The sequence below is a fragment of the Colossoma macropomum genome, unplaced genomic scaffold (genome assembly GCF_904425465.1).
Source record: "Colossoma macropomum unplaced genomic scaffold, Colossoma_macropomum, whole genome shotgun sequence".
In the NCBI taxonomy this organism is placed as follows: Eukaryota; Metazoa; Chordata; class Actinopteri; order Characiformes; family Serrasalmidae; genus Colossoma; species Colossoma macropomum.
In genome coordinates this window covers 14,059,711-14,074,327 of record NW_023494789.1, presented here as the reverse complement: position 1 = coordinate 14,074,327, position 14,617 = coordinate 14,059,711, and the positions used below count along the sequence as shown (strand labels likewise).

The following is a 14,617-nucleotide window of genomic DNA, read 5'->3' as shown; positions in this document are numbered from 1 at the left end:
GTAAAGAATGGAAGTTCAAACAGCAGACAAATGAAAACATGCAATGAGCTAATTCATAATGCAAAATTGTGAAACTGCCTTCTGCCTTCTATAATGCTGCTGAAATAAGTGTAAACATTTCCATTTCCATTTTTGTAGTATGAAGTGGATGAAGTAGAGGCTACATTAAAATGTGTCTTTCCTTTTTAAAGCAATCTCAGCAAATCATGTAACATTAATGTCATAAAACCTATTGGTCTGTCAGACTTGCTGAGCATGAAAGATAAAGATTTGAGCACAGCGCCCTCATGCTGCCCCTGAAAATACTGCAGTTATGGCATTTACAGTCAACTCATACAGTACAATACATCTACAACAAATGAGCACACTTCATAGAAATAACCATGTGCAAGTAATGTAAATAAAGCATCTAATAGACACATTCCTAATAAGGTAATGACGGAAAGCATTCAGAAGCTCCTGCGATGTATTATCAAAATGTCTTATCATTGTTTTCTCTTATCAGATCAATGAAAAAATATCGTTGCTGTGCCAGACATCTCTATTTTGTCAGAATTTTATTTTTATTCACTTAAACACAGCAACTGTCCTTTACATTGTATCAAATTTTCATGGTTGAATAGACCAACAAAAATGCTCTGAAATTACTTGAAATTAGATCTTTTAACATTTACCTGCATTAACTTTAAGAATGTTTTTAACCTTCTCCTGTAAAGTTGCTGTTTTGGAGATACCTGTGATGATATGACAATTTAAAAGAAATCAATGTATTTCAGATAAGACCTCTTATATGTATGTACATATGTATGCATTCTGTATATATATTGGTTTTAATACAGAATGGTGAAAAACAAAGTAAAATAATATACAAGCAAATTACTGTTGAAATGCAGTGTTAAAAATATAGAATAAAAGTCATTTTAATGATGCTGTTGGGTCTCAACAGAGCACAGAAAAGTTGTACTTTTTTTAAAATGAATGTAAAAAATGCATACTGTTTTTCATTGCAGGTGACATGCAGACAGGTGCCACTTATGATTATTAGTATGATTATTAGTATGTTCATAAATGCATAAGTAACAGAATGTTGATCATAAATGAAAAACATCATTGCATTATTTATTATTTCTTTTTGATTAAAGCCTTCCTTTATATATATATATATATATATATATATATATGCATTCATTTTCAGTGAGCATTCTCTGTGTATGCTGGAGGGCTTTCTTCAGGTGGGAATTCCATGTTGGAGCACAACTGCAGAGAGAAGAAAGTAGAAACTGTGACAATATGCTTTGTGTAGAATGGATATTGTTAATTATGCCATTTTGCCATTAATTATGCCAGCTCTCGTGTTGATAATATGGAATGAAAAAACATGATTATAGTAATAATTTTTCATCATTCACATTTCATTCGAAATGTTGTGGAGATGAGAATGTTGTGTTGAATTGTGAATGGAATTGTGGGCTGATTATTTTGTTACACCCCTAGACAAAAGTAGGTGTATTTTTTTCCTGCTTATCATGTGAATTTGTATAAAATATAATGAGAAAAGTTGATGTGAGTGAACATGGTTAAAAAAAACAAAAAAACAAAAAAAAACAGAAAATAAAGTCATATGCAAAAGTTTGGGCATCATTGCTCAAATGATACGTTGATTTTCAAAGTGAGAATAAGTTAACACTGTAACAAGTTAATAATGTAATGCTGTAACACTTAACACTGTTAACACTGCAACAAGTTAATACTGTAACATTGTTAACACTGTAACACTTAACACTACAACACTGTAATAAGTTAAAACTGTTACACTGTTAACACTGTAATGTTAACACTGTAACACTGTTAACATTACAACACTGTAATAAGTTAAAACTGTAGTGCTGTTAACACTATTAACACTGTAACTAATTAAAACTAACATGGTAACCCTGTGTACACTTAAAACTGTAGTAAGTTAACACTGTAAAACTGGTAACACTATTAACACTGTAACATGTTAAAACTGTAACACTGTAACACTGTTAACACTTAACATTGTTAATGCTGTAATGTTAACACTGTAACACAACACAGTCAACACTAACACTGTAACACTGTTAACACTGTTAACTCTGTTAACATTAACACAGTAACACTGTTAACACTGGTAACTCTGTTAACACTGGTAACACTGTTAACACTAACACTTAACACTGGTAACACTGCAACAAGTTAACACAGTAACAATTAACACTGGTAACACTGTAACAAGTTAACACTGTAACATGGTAACACTGTTTTCTTTAACTCTCTACAGAAAACTATTTGCTGGGAAATATAAAACATAAAACATGTTTTTTGTAATAGTTACATAACATTATATATTTTACATTTTTAAACATGTTTTCTAATATGTTAAACCCAGCAAATACATGGAAGTCATGCATTTCCAGAACAGTGTCATATTTAACCCTTTAAAATCCTAGGCTTATTACATACCAAGGCTTATTATTCAGTAACTACAGGGAATTCAATGCAAACTGGCTGAGCTATTCTTAGGTTGTGGGCCAGCCGGTGGACCTTGGCCATGTAAGGGGCTAAGTGTGTTCTGTGTAGAGGGTGTGTTAACTTATTTTGCCTCAAAAAGTCAACAAAGGATCACCTGGCCAGGGGTCTTATGAGTTTTGTAATGAGACAGTGAGGGACGGTGGTGTATTTCCATTGAGGGGTGGCATAAGTACATTTCTCTTACTTGTAAGTTCTCGAGACTTGGAACAGGGATGGGAATCGTAAATGTATTCCCGACTGCAGCTAGCTCCTGCAAGGAGAAATATACAACAGTTTGGGATCACTTGTCATATCAATGATTGTGATTTTAAATGGTTGGTTCTTCAGATAAACATGTGCGTAAATGAGACGTGTGAGTGTGAAGAAACTGCTTTAAAGTTTAAAGACTCTCTATATGATGTAAAAGAATTGAAAAAGAACCCTTAAATTGATAAAGAACCTTTTTGAAACCAGACTCATGTATGACTCATGTATGTTTTAGGGAGCCAAAAGTGGTTCTTCTATAGCATTACTCAAAGAACCCTTTGTGGTATCTTTTTATTAGAGCGTAAAACCATACAACCAAGCCAAGAACTAACCAGAAACCTTCTTTATTAAGAGTTTGAGGTGTTTTGTTTTTCTTGTGTAGGAAAAAAGTGAGGATGGTGGAGAAGTTTAAACTCTTGGAAGTCAAATGACACACAAAATATTCTGGATGCTACAATAGAAATCTTCATATTTTCAAAATAAAAGACAACTCACTGGAATTTCATTGTGGCAAACAGCTTTGCATCCAAACGCTGAGATGCAGATGGAGATGATGAGCTGAAGCAGAGAGAAAACCAGCAGCACTCCACTGATTCCATTAGTCCGGCTGTGAAACTAGCAAGCAAATGTTAACAACAGGCCATCTTAACATATGATGATGTAACTCATAGTATTCCATTCATATCATGTATTAGGGGTGGGAATCTCTAGACACCTCACTATTCAATTCGATTACGATTCAGAGGGCTGCGATGCGATTACAAAACAATTATCAATACATCTTGAGGCATCTTTTTTCTATACAGGATTTCTGTTTTCTATTTTGGTACTTTTAAAGCAAAGTATTTGTAATGATCCATAGTGTATTTACTTCCAATATCTTTTATTAATAAAACAAATGAAGGTGATGTGGTAAGTGAACTAGAAGGCTCTCATTCACTGCTCTTGTTCGGAGCACATGAGACGCTGCTGCCTTGTTGTAGAGAGTGAGTAAATAAAAATAAAATATCTTCGAGACTGGACGCTGTATCTTGGCTCAAAAGTGTGCAACACAGCGAGAAAGCCCTGGTTCTCATGACTGAGACCTGCCGTGTAGACTGCAGGTGACATAGCAATGCAGTCTCCCCAGGCTAGTAGCTAATGAAACGGCAAAGAGAGATTTAAGACAAACATTTGGAGATGAATGGACTTGTTTGCATTTATAAGCAGTGCAGTTGGTTTCCTGGAATGTTAAATCTGCAACAAGAGACTGTCAAACACTTAAAAGTTGCAAAGATGAAGTCAGCTTCTCATTCGAACTTCCCTGTTTCACCTTAAATGGTTCTGCATTTACATTCAGCACCTCAGGCAGAATTTAAGGTGGAACGGGAAAATTCGAACAAGAAGCTGGAGAATGAGAAGCGACTTCAGTCTCGTAAAACAGTCGAACGTTGAGAGATATTTTACAAGAAACTGATCTACTCTTGAGGAAAGTTTTCTGGCAGGGATGGAAGGAAAGCAGCTATAGCTAAAGCTTAAAGCAGAGCAAAGTAAATTTGTGTTTTCATTTATATTTTTAGCCTATATTAGGACATCAGCACATATGAGACACACTGAACATAAAATGTTGTGGCTCCCAAGGTGGTTTGATTTTTGTGGAAAGGACAAAATGGCTCTTCTTAACATTTGGGTTGTCGACTCCTGACCTAACCTGGCTTCTAATGCAGAGGGGGCTGGTCAGATTTCTCGCTCATACAGTTGTGTTTCTGTTATGTATAATCACTAATCTCATGCATTGGTTCTGAACTCTGGAGATTTACAGGCTATTTGCCTCCAGTCCACCAATTTAACTAGTCTTCTCCTCATAGTGATTTCTGGAGGCATTATTTTTTTGTGGTCATTCTGGTCGATTTTGCTTGGTCTGCAGCATTGTAGCTGTAGTAGCGGTGATGAGCCGAGCTCATAGTCAGAGGTACAGATTGCCTACCAAAATGGCGATGGGCTGTTCTTAATGATGTCATCTAATACTAAAAAAAAGTCACACCTCTCCTTCATAACTGTAACAGACAGTCCAGCAAGTAGCCGAAGAAGAGAGTTGGACAGTTTCATCATTAACAAGGTCAATTTATAAGCAAGCAAAGGCAAAGTTGAATCTCACAACTACAAAATAATAAGATACGCACCAATGAAATGTCAATGAAACAATCAATATGCCGTCCAACAAGACCACATCGGTTCAGTGGCCCAAAAGCCATGTCCAAGGACATGAGAATGATGGCTGTTACTGCAGCTATAGCACTGAACACATTCATTACCAGAGAGCCTTTCACCTACAGGAGAGGGGAAAAAAAGAGTTATTGCAGTTGTTTTGCTATATTATTCATATGTAATTATGTAATTATATATTTAATTACATAGTTAATTACACAATGAGTTGCATAGCTATACAGAGAACTGTTTGCCAAAAATAAGCAAATAAGAAAAAAAAATAAGCTTTCATAATTGCCAGCAATAACACGGCTGACTGTTAAGGGTCAAACTGCCAGGTAATTGCCAGATATTATATCTTTATATATCTTTATTGTTATATATTTAAGCTTTTTAAACAATAAATAGTATGAATTATTCATTAACTACAGTGAAATGGATGTAAATGTATAGCTATTAGAGTGAGGAAGCATTGAACCACACATTTAGGGGTTAAAGCAGGGGTTAAATTAGATGAGAGCCCACATTTTTGGATTACGTGAATGGCATTAGCTGAGTTCTGCTAAGTGTCAAGTGATCTACATGTTACTAATTCCAAAAAAGTTTGGACGCTGTGTAAAATGTAAATAAACGTAAATAAAAACAGAATGCAATGATTTGCAAATTGCATAGACCAATATTTTATTCACTATAGAACATAGAACACATATCAAATATTTAAAGTAAGACATTTTACCATTTCATGAAAAATATTAACGCTTAGAAAATGATGGCAGCGATGCATCTCAAAAAAGTTGGGACAGGGGCAACAAAAGGCTGGAAAAGTAAGTGGTACTAATTAAAAAACACATGGCTGGGTATAAAAAGAGCATTTTAGAGTGGCAGAATCTCTCAGAAGCAAAGATGGCCAGAGGTTTACAAAACTGCGAAAAACTGCATCTAAAAATTGTGGAACAATTTCAGTTAAATGTTCCTCAATGTAAAATTGAGAATCTACAGTACATATCATATCATCATCAAAAGATTCTGAGAATCTGGAGAAATCTCTGTACTCAAGGGAAAAGGCCGACAGTCAGTATTGGATGCTCATGATCTTCGGGCCCTCAGGCAGCACTGCATTGAAAACAGGCATGATTCTGTACTGGAAATCACTGCATGGGCTCAGGAACACTTCCAGAAATCATTGTTTGTGGACACAGTTCAGTGTGCAATCCACAAATGCAAGTTAAAGTTGTATCATGCAAAGAAGAAACCATATATAAACAGGATCCAGAAACGCCGCCAACTTCTCTGGGCCAAAGCTCATTTACAATGGACCGAGGTGAAGTGGAAAAGTGTCCTGTGGTCAGATGAATCAAAATTTGAAATTCTTTTTGGAAATAATGGACACTGCATTCTCCAGAGTAAAGACCTCCCAGTTTGTTATCAGCGCACAGTTCAAATGCCAGCATCCATGATGGTATGGGGGAGCATAAGTGCACATGGCGTTGGTGTCTTGAACATCTGTAAAGGCACCATTAATGCTGAATGAAATATACAGCTTTTGGCAACATATGCTTCCATCCAGACAGCGTCTCTCTCAGAGAAGGCCTTGCATATTTCAGCAAGACAATGCTAAACCACACACTGCATCCATCACAGCAGCATGGCTTCACAGAAGAAGAGTCCGGGTGCTGAACTGGCCGCCTGCAGTCCAGATCTTTCACCAATAGAAAACATTGGGCGCATCATGAAATGAAAAATCTGGCAAAGAAGACCCAGGACTGTTGAGCAGCTAGAATCCTACATCAGACAAGAATAGGACAACATTCCTCTCCCAAAACTGCAGCAATTGGTCTCCTCACTTCCCAGATGTTTACAGACTGTTGTTAAAAGAAGAGGGGATGCTACACAATGGTAGACACGGCCCTGTCCCAACTTTTCTGAGATGTGTTGCTGCCATCATTCTCTAAGAGTTAATGTTTTTCATGAAATGGTAAAATGTCTCACTTTCAACATCTGATTTGTGTTCTATGTTCTATAGTGAATAAAATTTGGGTCTATGAGATGCAAATCATTACATTCTGTTTTTATTTACTTTTATTTACATTTTACACAGCGTGCCAACTTTTTTGGAATTGGGGTTGTACATCTCTCTCACTGTAACAGGATTACTTTAGCCCAGGGTTTCGGCAGCATGCGGCTCTTTTACTGTTCTGTTGCGGCTCCACGGCAGAATTAGATTATTAGTTAAAATTAAATGATCATTCTTTGCAGTGAAATAAAGCTCTGCTGATTGTTCAACACTGTGTTAACAATAAATGGTCTAAAACACTTTAGTTAATGTATGACTGCTAATTCACCCTTTAACCATTAAGGTTGGTGCACAGACTGCTGGTCACCATAGCAACACAGACAACAATCTCACCTAGCTAGTAGCAAACAAAACAGCAAAGAGAGAGATTTAAGATAATTGATAATTTGGAGACAAATTGACGTATTTGTGCTTATAATCACTCCAGCTGGTTTCCTGATACGTTTAATCTTCTGCGAGAAACTGTCAAACACTAAAATGTTGTGAAACAAATCAAGAAATTGGCAAATGAGAAGCTGACCTTCAACCTTGTAAAAAGTCAAATGTTGAGAGACATTTTACAAGAAACTGCTCTACTTTTGTGGAAAAGTTTCCTGCCAGAGATGCGAGAAAAGTGGCTATAGCTGAGGCAAAGCTTAAAGCAGAGCAAAGTAAGGCTGCGTTTTCATTTCTATTATATTTTTAGCCTGTACTAGCACATTAGCACATACTGAGACATAAAAACTTGAAATTTTGTGGCTTCCAAGGCGGTTCGATTTTTGTTGAAAGGATAAAATGGCTCTTCTTAAAATTTGTGTTACCGACCCCAGCTATACTCATTATTTACTTCCTTGGAAAAGTTTTACGACACATCTTTTTACATCAAAGTTACTCTCTAAACACACACAAATCTATACCGGGTGTACAAGGGGAAACTCAGCAGCCCTCTTCACCATTTAAAGGGCCTGTCACTATCAACAAAAGACAGCCAGTTATGATTGATTTAATTATCAATTTCTAATTCTGACAATTTAATTTTTGTTGTTTATTTATTCATTATTTATTTATTTAGATGGTTTAAATGCAGGAACACTGAGGTGTTGACAGATGTTATTTTCTCAATTTTTGACATTTTCAGATATAGTTTTTTTAGGTCATGTTTGGTTAAATTTACTGATTGTTCAAACTGTCTGTCAAATGTGTAATTGCATTTTTAAAATGCATATTTGAGATTAAGTCATTGTATACAATTACAGTTTTGCTGTTATGTACTGCTGATGTAGTTCAGTGTATTACTGTCAAAGTAATGCAACTAGTAACCATTAATTTACTGTAAGTTTATAGTGTAATATTTTACAGTGCAGGTAAGTGTGAGGTACTGACTCCAAAGTACTACATGATTATTTTGGGTAATGTGACGGTAAGTTCCAAGGCAGTCTAAAGTGTCCAACAGGTTCTAGATGTTAATGTCACATATTGTTGAGATGAATCGTTTAAACAAATATATATTTTTTAATTGTTTATTTGTTTTGGTTGCCTAATATTTTTACACTGCACTGACTGAATGATACTGACTGAATGAGAAAAGTTAATAATCCACTTCTTAAGTTCCAGTTTAACTGCTATGTATGAGAAAATTACTTGGAAACTTTGATAGCAATGAAAATTCTAAAATTTAACTTTAACTTTGAACACAAAATTTGTAATGAAACTTTCTAGTGAAACAGTTAAATCCTTTTACATACCAAAGATGGGCGAAGCTTGTTCTGCGCTGTAACTGTTAGACAGCCAGCACTGATGTACTGAGGAGAAAGAAAGCATGTTGAATGAAAGAAAGAATGTTTCAGGAATGATTTGCTACACTGTATTCACTGAAACATGAATATAATGACCAGCACTCACGATCAAAGCTCCCCAGTAAACAATACCAGTGTAGACAGTGATGGTGCTGATGTTGACCGTCAACACGATGCCAAACAAGAGCGTGATCACACCGATCATTATTTGGATGGTCTGTGGAGAAAAACAGACAGCAGCGTTTCATTCATCCAGACACAGGACAAAGAACTGCACCCACAAAGAAAGTTTAGAAGTTTTTCTTTTTTTTTTTTAATGTGGTTTATTTCATTTTATAAAAATATATCTGCCTCCTGCAGATCTGCTTCAGAGCGCTTCACACTGTGTTTTCTGTCCTGTATAAATTTGCATCTGGTAACAGCAGGAAGATGAGCTGTCTGATGTGTAACCCGAGGCTTTGTTGTCTTATTTTAGGTTTTGCTGCAGCAGACAAGCAGATATGGATGAGAACAGCAACTCTAGAGGAGGTAACCTTCACATTTTTAGCAAATATCATCTCTAAACTATGAGAAGCTCATAATTTATTTCTGTTTTCTGTTTATTAAGATTTGGTCCCATTTTACTTGAATTCTCCAGCCAAAAACACATTTTAGACTTTTTACTAACTTGGAGTTTAGACCAAAATTATTTTGATTTGAGTATTTATTGTTCTCATTTACATATACACAGTAAAGTAGCTGGTAAAAATGGCATTTTCAAAACATAAAAGATGAAACTGAATCTTTTGCCTCAACTGAAATTGTGAGTTCTTCTTGGGTTCTTGTGGCCTAGCGTGTTCTGTTCTCATCTGGACCTGCACTCTCTGACTCCTTTTCAAATGAAGTGGACTAAAATTGTTGTGCAAAACAATCATAACACTACCAAAACTTTTTTTTTTTGACAGTTCCAGTTAATTTTGAGCAGAACTCAAAAAATACAGTACATGACTACCAAACACAGCTTTGCTTGTATTTTTCATTAAAACACAAAAAAAGTTTAACTGCAGAAAACTGTGTTTCAGTAGTGACCATTCTTAATGTTTCACACTGATTTTCAGCCTTTGGACACATTTACTTCAAAACAATGGGATTTAACTGCTCATGTGGCCATAAGGGACAGGGATGCAGCCTCACTTCCTGCTCTAAAATGCAGGGGTGTGGCTAAAATAAGGCTCCTCCTATGGATCAAAACTCTGTGTTTCGGTAGTGACATGAAAATATGGGACAGCATTTTTTCAATAAAGTTTTTTTTTTTATTTGAAACTTAAATTGATGCTAAATCTAAATATTTTAACTTCACTTTGAAGGAACAGAGTGATTCAGAGTGGTTTGGTGTGAAATGGCTTGTTGTAGATATTTCTTTACAGTGGTGGTGATAGGAACCAGGGGTCGCCATGACTACAACACCAATACAAACATTTCATTTATTTTCATTTTTATTTGTAAATATGAGCACTTTGCAGCCCTACTACTTATCAAACCTACTGATATTAGCTAAGGTAACAGAATGACTGATCTTAACATTGTTGTGTAACATTTCTGTTATTTATTGACATCATAATAAATTAGGGTTAGATACCTACAGTAATCTAGATAGGTTAGCTTACTTGATGGTTGCCTGTTGTTAGTTTTGATATTGAGCTGTAAGTATGATCTTCCACATAGGTTAATCTAGCTTTAGAAATGCAGTATCAACTTATGAAGAGAGAACCACATTTGCTCTGTATTAAAGCTCAGCTGTTTTTACCATTAATATAAAAATTTTTCCTCTATTGTTACAACCTTGACATAGTAACAATAGCAGAATTCTTTTTGGTGCTACTTAGAACCTTATACAACATATTCTCCATCAATCTGGAGACCCATTTCATAATGCAAAGAACCTTTAAGCTTGCCAATGGTTCGTTGAGTGTTTATGCTTCTATATGCAGTAGTGCTTGAAAGTTTGTGAACCCTTTGACCTAAATTTGACCTAAAATGTCATAAGATTTTCACACAAGTCCTAATAGTAAATACAGAGAACCAAATTAAGCAAATTAGACAAAAATGTTAGACTTGGTCATTTTCTGGTAACTGTTGATTAGTCCTGCACATCGGCTTGATGGAATTTTAGTCCATTTGTCCGTACAAAACATCTTCAACTCTGTTATGTTATTAGGTTTCCTCCCATGAACTGCTTGCTTCAGGTCCTTCCACAACATTTCTATAGGATTAAGGTCAGGACTTTGACTTGGTCATTCCAAAATATTCACTTTCTTCTTCTTTAACCATTCTGTGGTAGAATGACTTATGTGCTTAGGGTGATTGTTTTGCTGCACAACCCACATTCTCTTAAGTTTCAGCTCACAGACAGATGTTCTGACATTTTCCTTTAGAATTTGCTGGTATAATTCAGAGTTCATTGTTCCATCAATGATGGCAAGCCTTCCTGGCCCAGATGCAGCAAAACAAGCCCAAATCGTGACACTATCACCACCGTGTTTCACAGAGGAGATAAAGGTTTTTATGCTGGAATGCAGTATTTTCTTTTCTCCAAAAATAATGTTTTTCATTTAAAAAAGAAAAAAAAATCTATTTTGGTCTTATTCATCCACATCCGTCCACAAAATTTTGTTCCAATAGCCTTTTGGCTCATGTGATCTGTAGCAAACTGCAGACGGGCAGCAAACATCTTTATGGAGAGCAGCGGCTTTCTCTTTGCAACCCTGCCATGCACACCATTGTTGTTCCATATCCTGCTGATGGTGGACTCATTACATTAACGTTAGCCAGGCAGGCCTTTAGTTGCTTAGACGTCACCTTGGGTTCCTTTGTGACCTCACAGACTGTTACACACCTTGCTCTTGGTGTGATCTTTTTTAGTCGACCACTCCTGGGGAGCGTAACAGTGGTCTTGAGATTTCTCCATTTGTACACAGTCTGTCCAACTGTGGATTGGTGGAGTCCAAACTCTATAGAGATGGTTTTCTAAACTTTTCCAGCCTAATGAGCATCAACAACTCTTCTTTTGAGGTCCTCAGAAATCTCCTTTGTTCATACCATGATACACTTCCACAAATGTAATCACAGACGGTGATTAGATCACTGTTCTTTAAATAAAACAGGGTGGTCACACACACCTGATTGCTATCCCACCAACTGCTGTCCCAATTTCACCTTCAAATTATCTGGTAATCCTAAAGGCTCACATATTCATCATTTTTCTCAATAAACAAATGACCAAGTCTAATATTTATGTCTCATTTGTTTCATTTGGTTCTCTTTACCTACTATTAGGACTTGAAGAACCATCCTTTTTAGAGTGTAACCTAAAATAAAATACTAAAAATGTGAGAACATCTGATTAAATTGAGCTGTGAAAAGGCTTTACAGGCGTTTGACTTTCAAGTTGATCTGACTCTCAGTGTGTTTCAGGGTGAGCACTGTGATCTCACATCAGAGAGATAGATCAGATTATTTGCGGTGCAAATGTTAAAAAAGAGCAGGTAGGAGATTTACCCCCAGAGCTTTCGGCTCTGCTTTCAGGAAGCCTCCAAGTGGACCTAGATCAGTGATTCTCGTGAAGGTGGGAGGTCCTGCTACAGCGGCGGCTCCATTTTGTTCATTTTCCGCTGGGATTGGAAATGAACTGGGATTGTGTGCTGGGATTATTTGGCTGATGATGGTGAACCCATTTACCAGGTGCTCAACTGGAACAGCTGTGGTGGACATTCTACAGACAAGGAAAACTTCCTGAGCTGGGAGAAATCACACTTCTCTAAGAGCATCAAAACAGTAAACCATGCACGTCTGGAAACAGTAAAAGCACAGAATAGAAAGAGAATGTGCACATAACCTGTACTTAATGGTAATTAAATAAATGAAAAATGATCTCTGACTTTTGCACAGTACTGTGTTTGACATAATGGCATGAATATCAACATGTATAAATACATTTGCATCATTCACATATACACACACTGTAAAGTAAGTGGAAAAAATGTCTTTAGCAAAACATAAAAAGTGAAACAGAGTCACTTACCTCAATTGAAATCTTGTGTTAATGGGTTCTTGTGGCGGGGCCTAGCGTGTTCTGTTCTCGTCTGGACGTGCACTCTCTCACTCCCTTTTCAATAGAGGAAGTGTTCTGCACCTCTTTTGGAAACACCCAGCGCTTTTATCAAATGTGTGCTTAAACAGTTGCTGTAAATGACGTGATTCACAATTTGCACTCATGCAAACGTATGTGGGTCATCAGCATTAAGCAAATGCAGGTCTCTCTCTCTCTCTTTAACTATCTCTCTCCCTCTTTTCTTCTCACATTATCTCAGTTATTATTAAGCATTTACGCCCACTAATCAAATACTCTCTCCAGCTGCCTCTTACAGCACCTGCTGGAATGATTCTGACAGTTTAGCTGTTGGTATTAACTGCTTTTTCTGATGCAGTGTTATAGTAGAAAAACATCCTCTAGAACAGCTATAAACCTTTAGAGACAGAGCTGTGTAGAGCTGCCTGAACCCATATCTTAGTAGAAGTTTTTTTTTACTATTAATTATTCCTCAAGTACACACTTAAAAACATGGTTCTTCAAGGATAAAGGAAATGTTTCTAACTACATGCTCAAATGGTTCTCTGCATGGTCAAATTGTTCTTCAGATTGATGAAAAATTTGTTGTTGATTCTGTAGATAATCTTTTTGAAAAATGGTTTTCTGTTGCACCAAAAAGGATTCTGCAATTATTAAAGTTGACATTGTTACAATAGAAGAGCATGTTTTGGTGCTATATATAGAATCTCTATTATAGAATTCTCTACAAAACCATACACAACACATTCTCCATCGATCTGAAGAGCAATTTGCCAATGCATTGAACCATTTAGGCAGGAAACGGCTCTGAATACAACCACAGCCACTTTACTAAAAAACCCTTGAAGAACCATCTTTTTAAATTGTGTAGAGCTTAATTTGAACAGTTAAAATGGAACAAGAAATAAAAAAGGAGATTACCTTCCTCACAAAATTAAAATCCATAAAAACGATTTGAGGTAACATCTGTAGGTAAATGTAACTAGTTACTGATCTCCTCTGGTCATATATTACTGTGCAAACATTTTAGGCACTTCCAAGCCTTTTTTTCATGGATTTAAAAAGCTATTTGTCAAGGCCCAAAAGCATCGTACAGTTATGGTCAGCTTAACTGGTGCAGAGAGTGTTTATTGTGATGCTCGCTTTACCATTTAAGAATCACCAAGATGTTTTCAAAGAACCCCGCCCACGTCAGTGTGGGTTTATTTACTTCAATAATATTAGAATGTACATACAAATTCAAATCATATTAATAATATAAGCACTGACTTCATGTGTGTCAATGCGTTTGTTTAACCATTTCCAAACCATCTCCTCATATAGGCCCAGTATTACTGCCTTTAGTACTGCTTTGTATTTCTGCTTTGGTCAATCAGTGCTTTGTTATGGCAAATCAGTGATGAAATTTAATAAATCTGTGAGTTACCTAAGGGGACATCCAGGAGAAATCTGGAAGCAAACTTTGTTCTTCAAACTAGCTCAAAAAACATCAACTACACTGTAAAATACGTAAACAAACAAACAAACAAAAAGCTAATAAATAAATAAACAAGGGTAACATCTGTGGAGAAGTATGTTTTCTCAATGATGGTAAATATAACGTTCATTTAATTGATAGTTAACTCTTTTACAGTTTTCACCAGTTCAGCTAGTAATTCTGACATATAGTAATTT

The 14,617-nt window shown here is 36.1% G+C and overlaps 1 protein-coding gene across 1 annotated transcript; it reads right to left on the bottom strand.

The window, feature by feature from the left end:
- Positions 1–1,183: 1,183 nt before the first annotated feature.
- On the bottom strand, positions 1,184–12,993 carry LOC118807955 (membrane-spanning 4-domains subfamily A member 4A-like). Its single transcript, XM_036570165.1, has 8 exons — positions 12,896–12,993; positions 12,373–12,586; positions 8,942–9,052; positions 8,785–8,841; positions 4,962–5,108; positions 3,295–3,414; positions 2,738–2,803; positions 1,184–1,257 (listed from the first exon to the last, which is right to left on the bottom strand). Exons 2-8 carry the CDS (start codon positions 12,583–12,585, stop codon positions 1,192–1,194), a joined length of 780 nt encoding a protein of 259 aa, XP_036426058.1. The 5' UTR covers position 12,586; positions 12,896–12,993; the 3' UTR covers positions 1,184–1,191.
- Between the last annotated feature and the right edge of the window lie 1,624 nt (positions 12,994–14,617).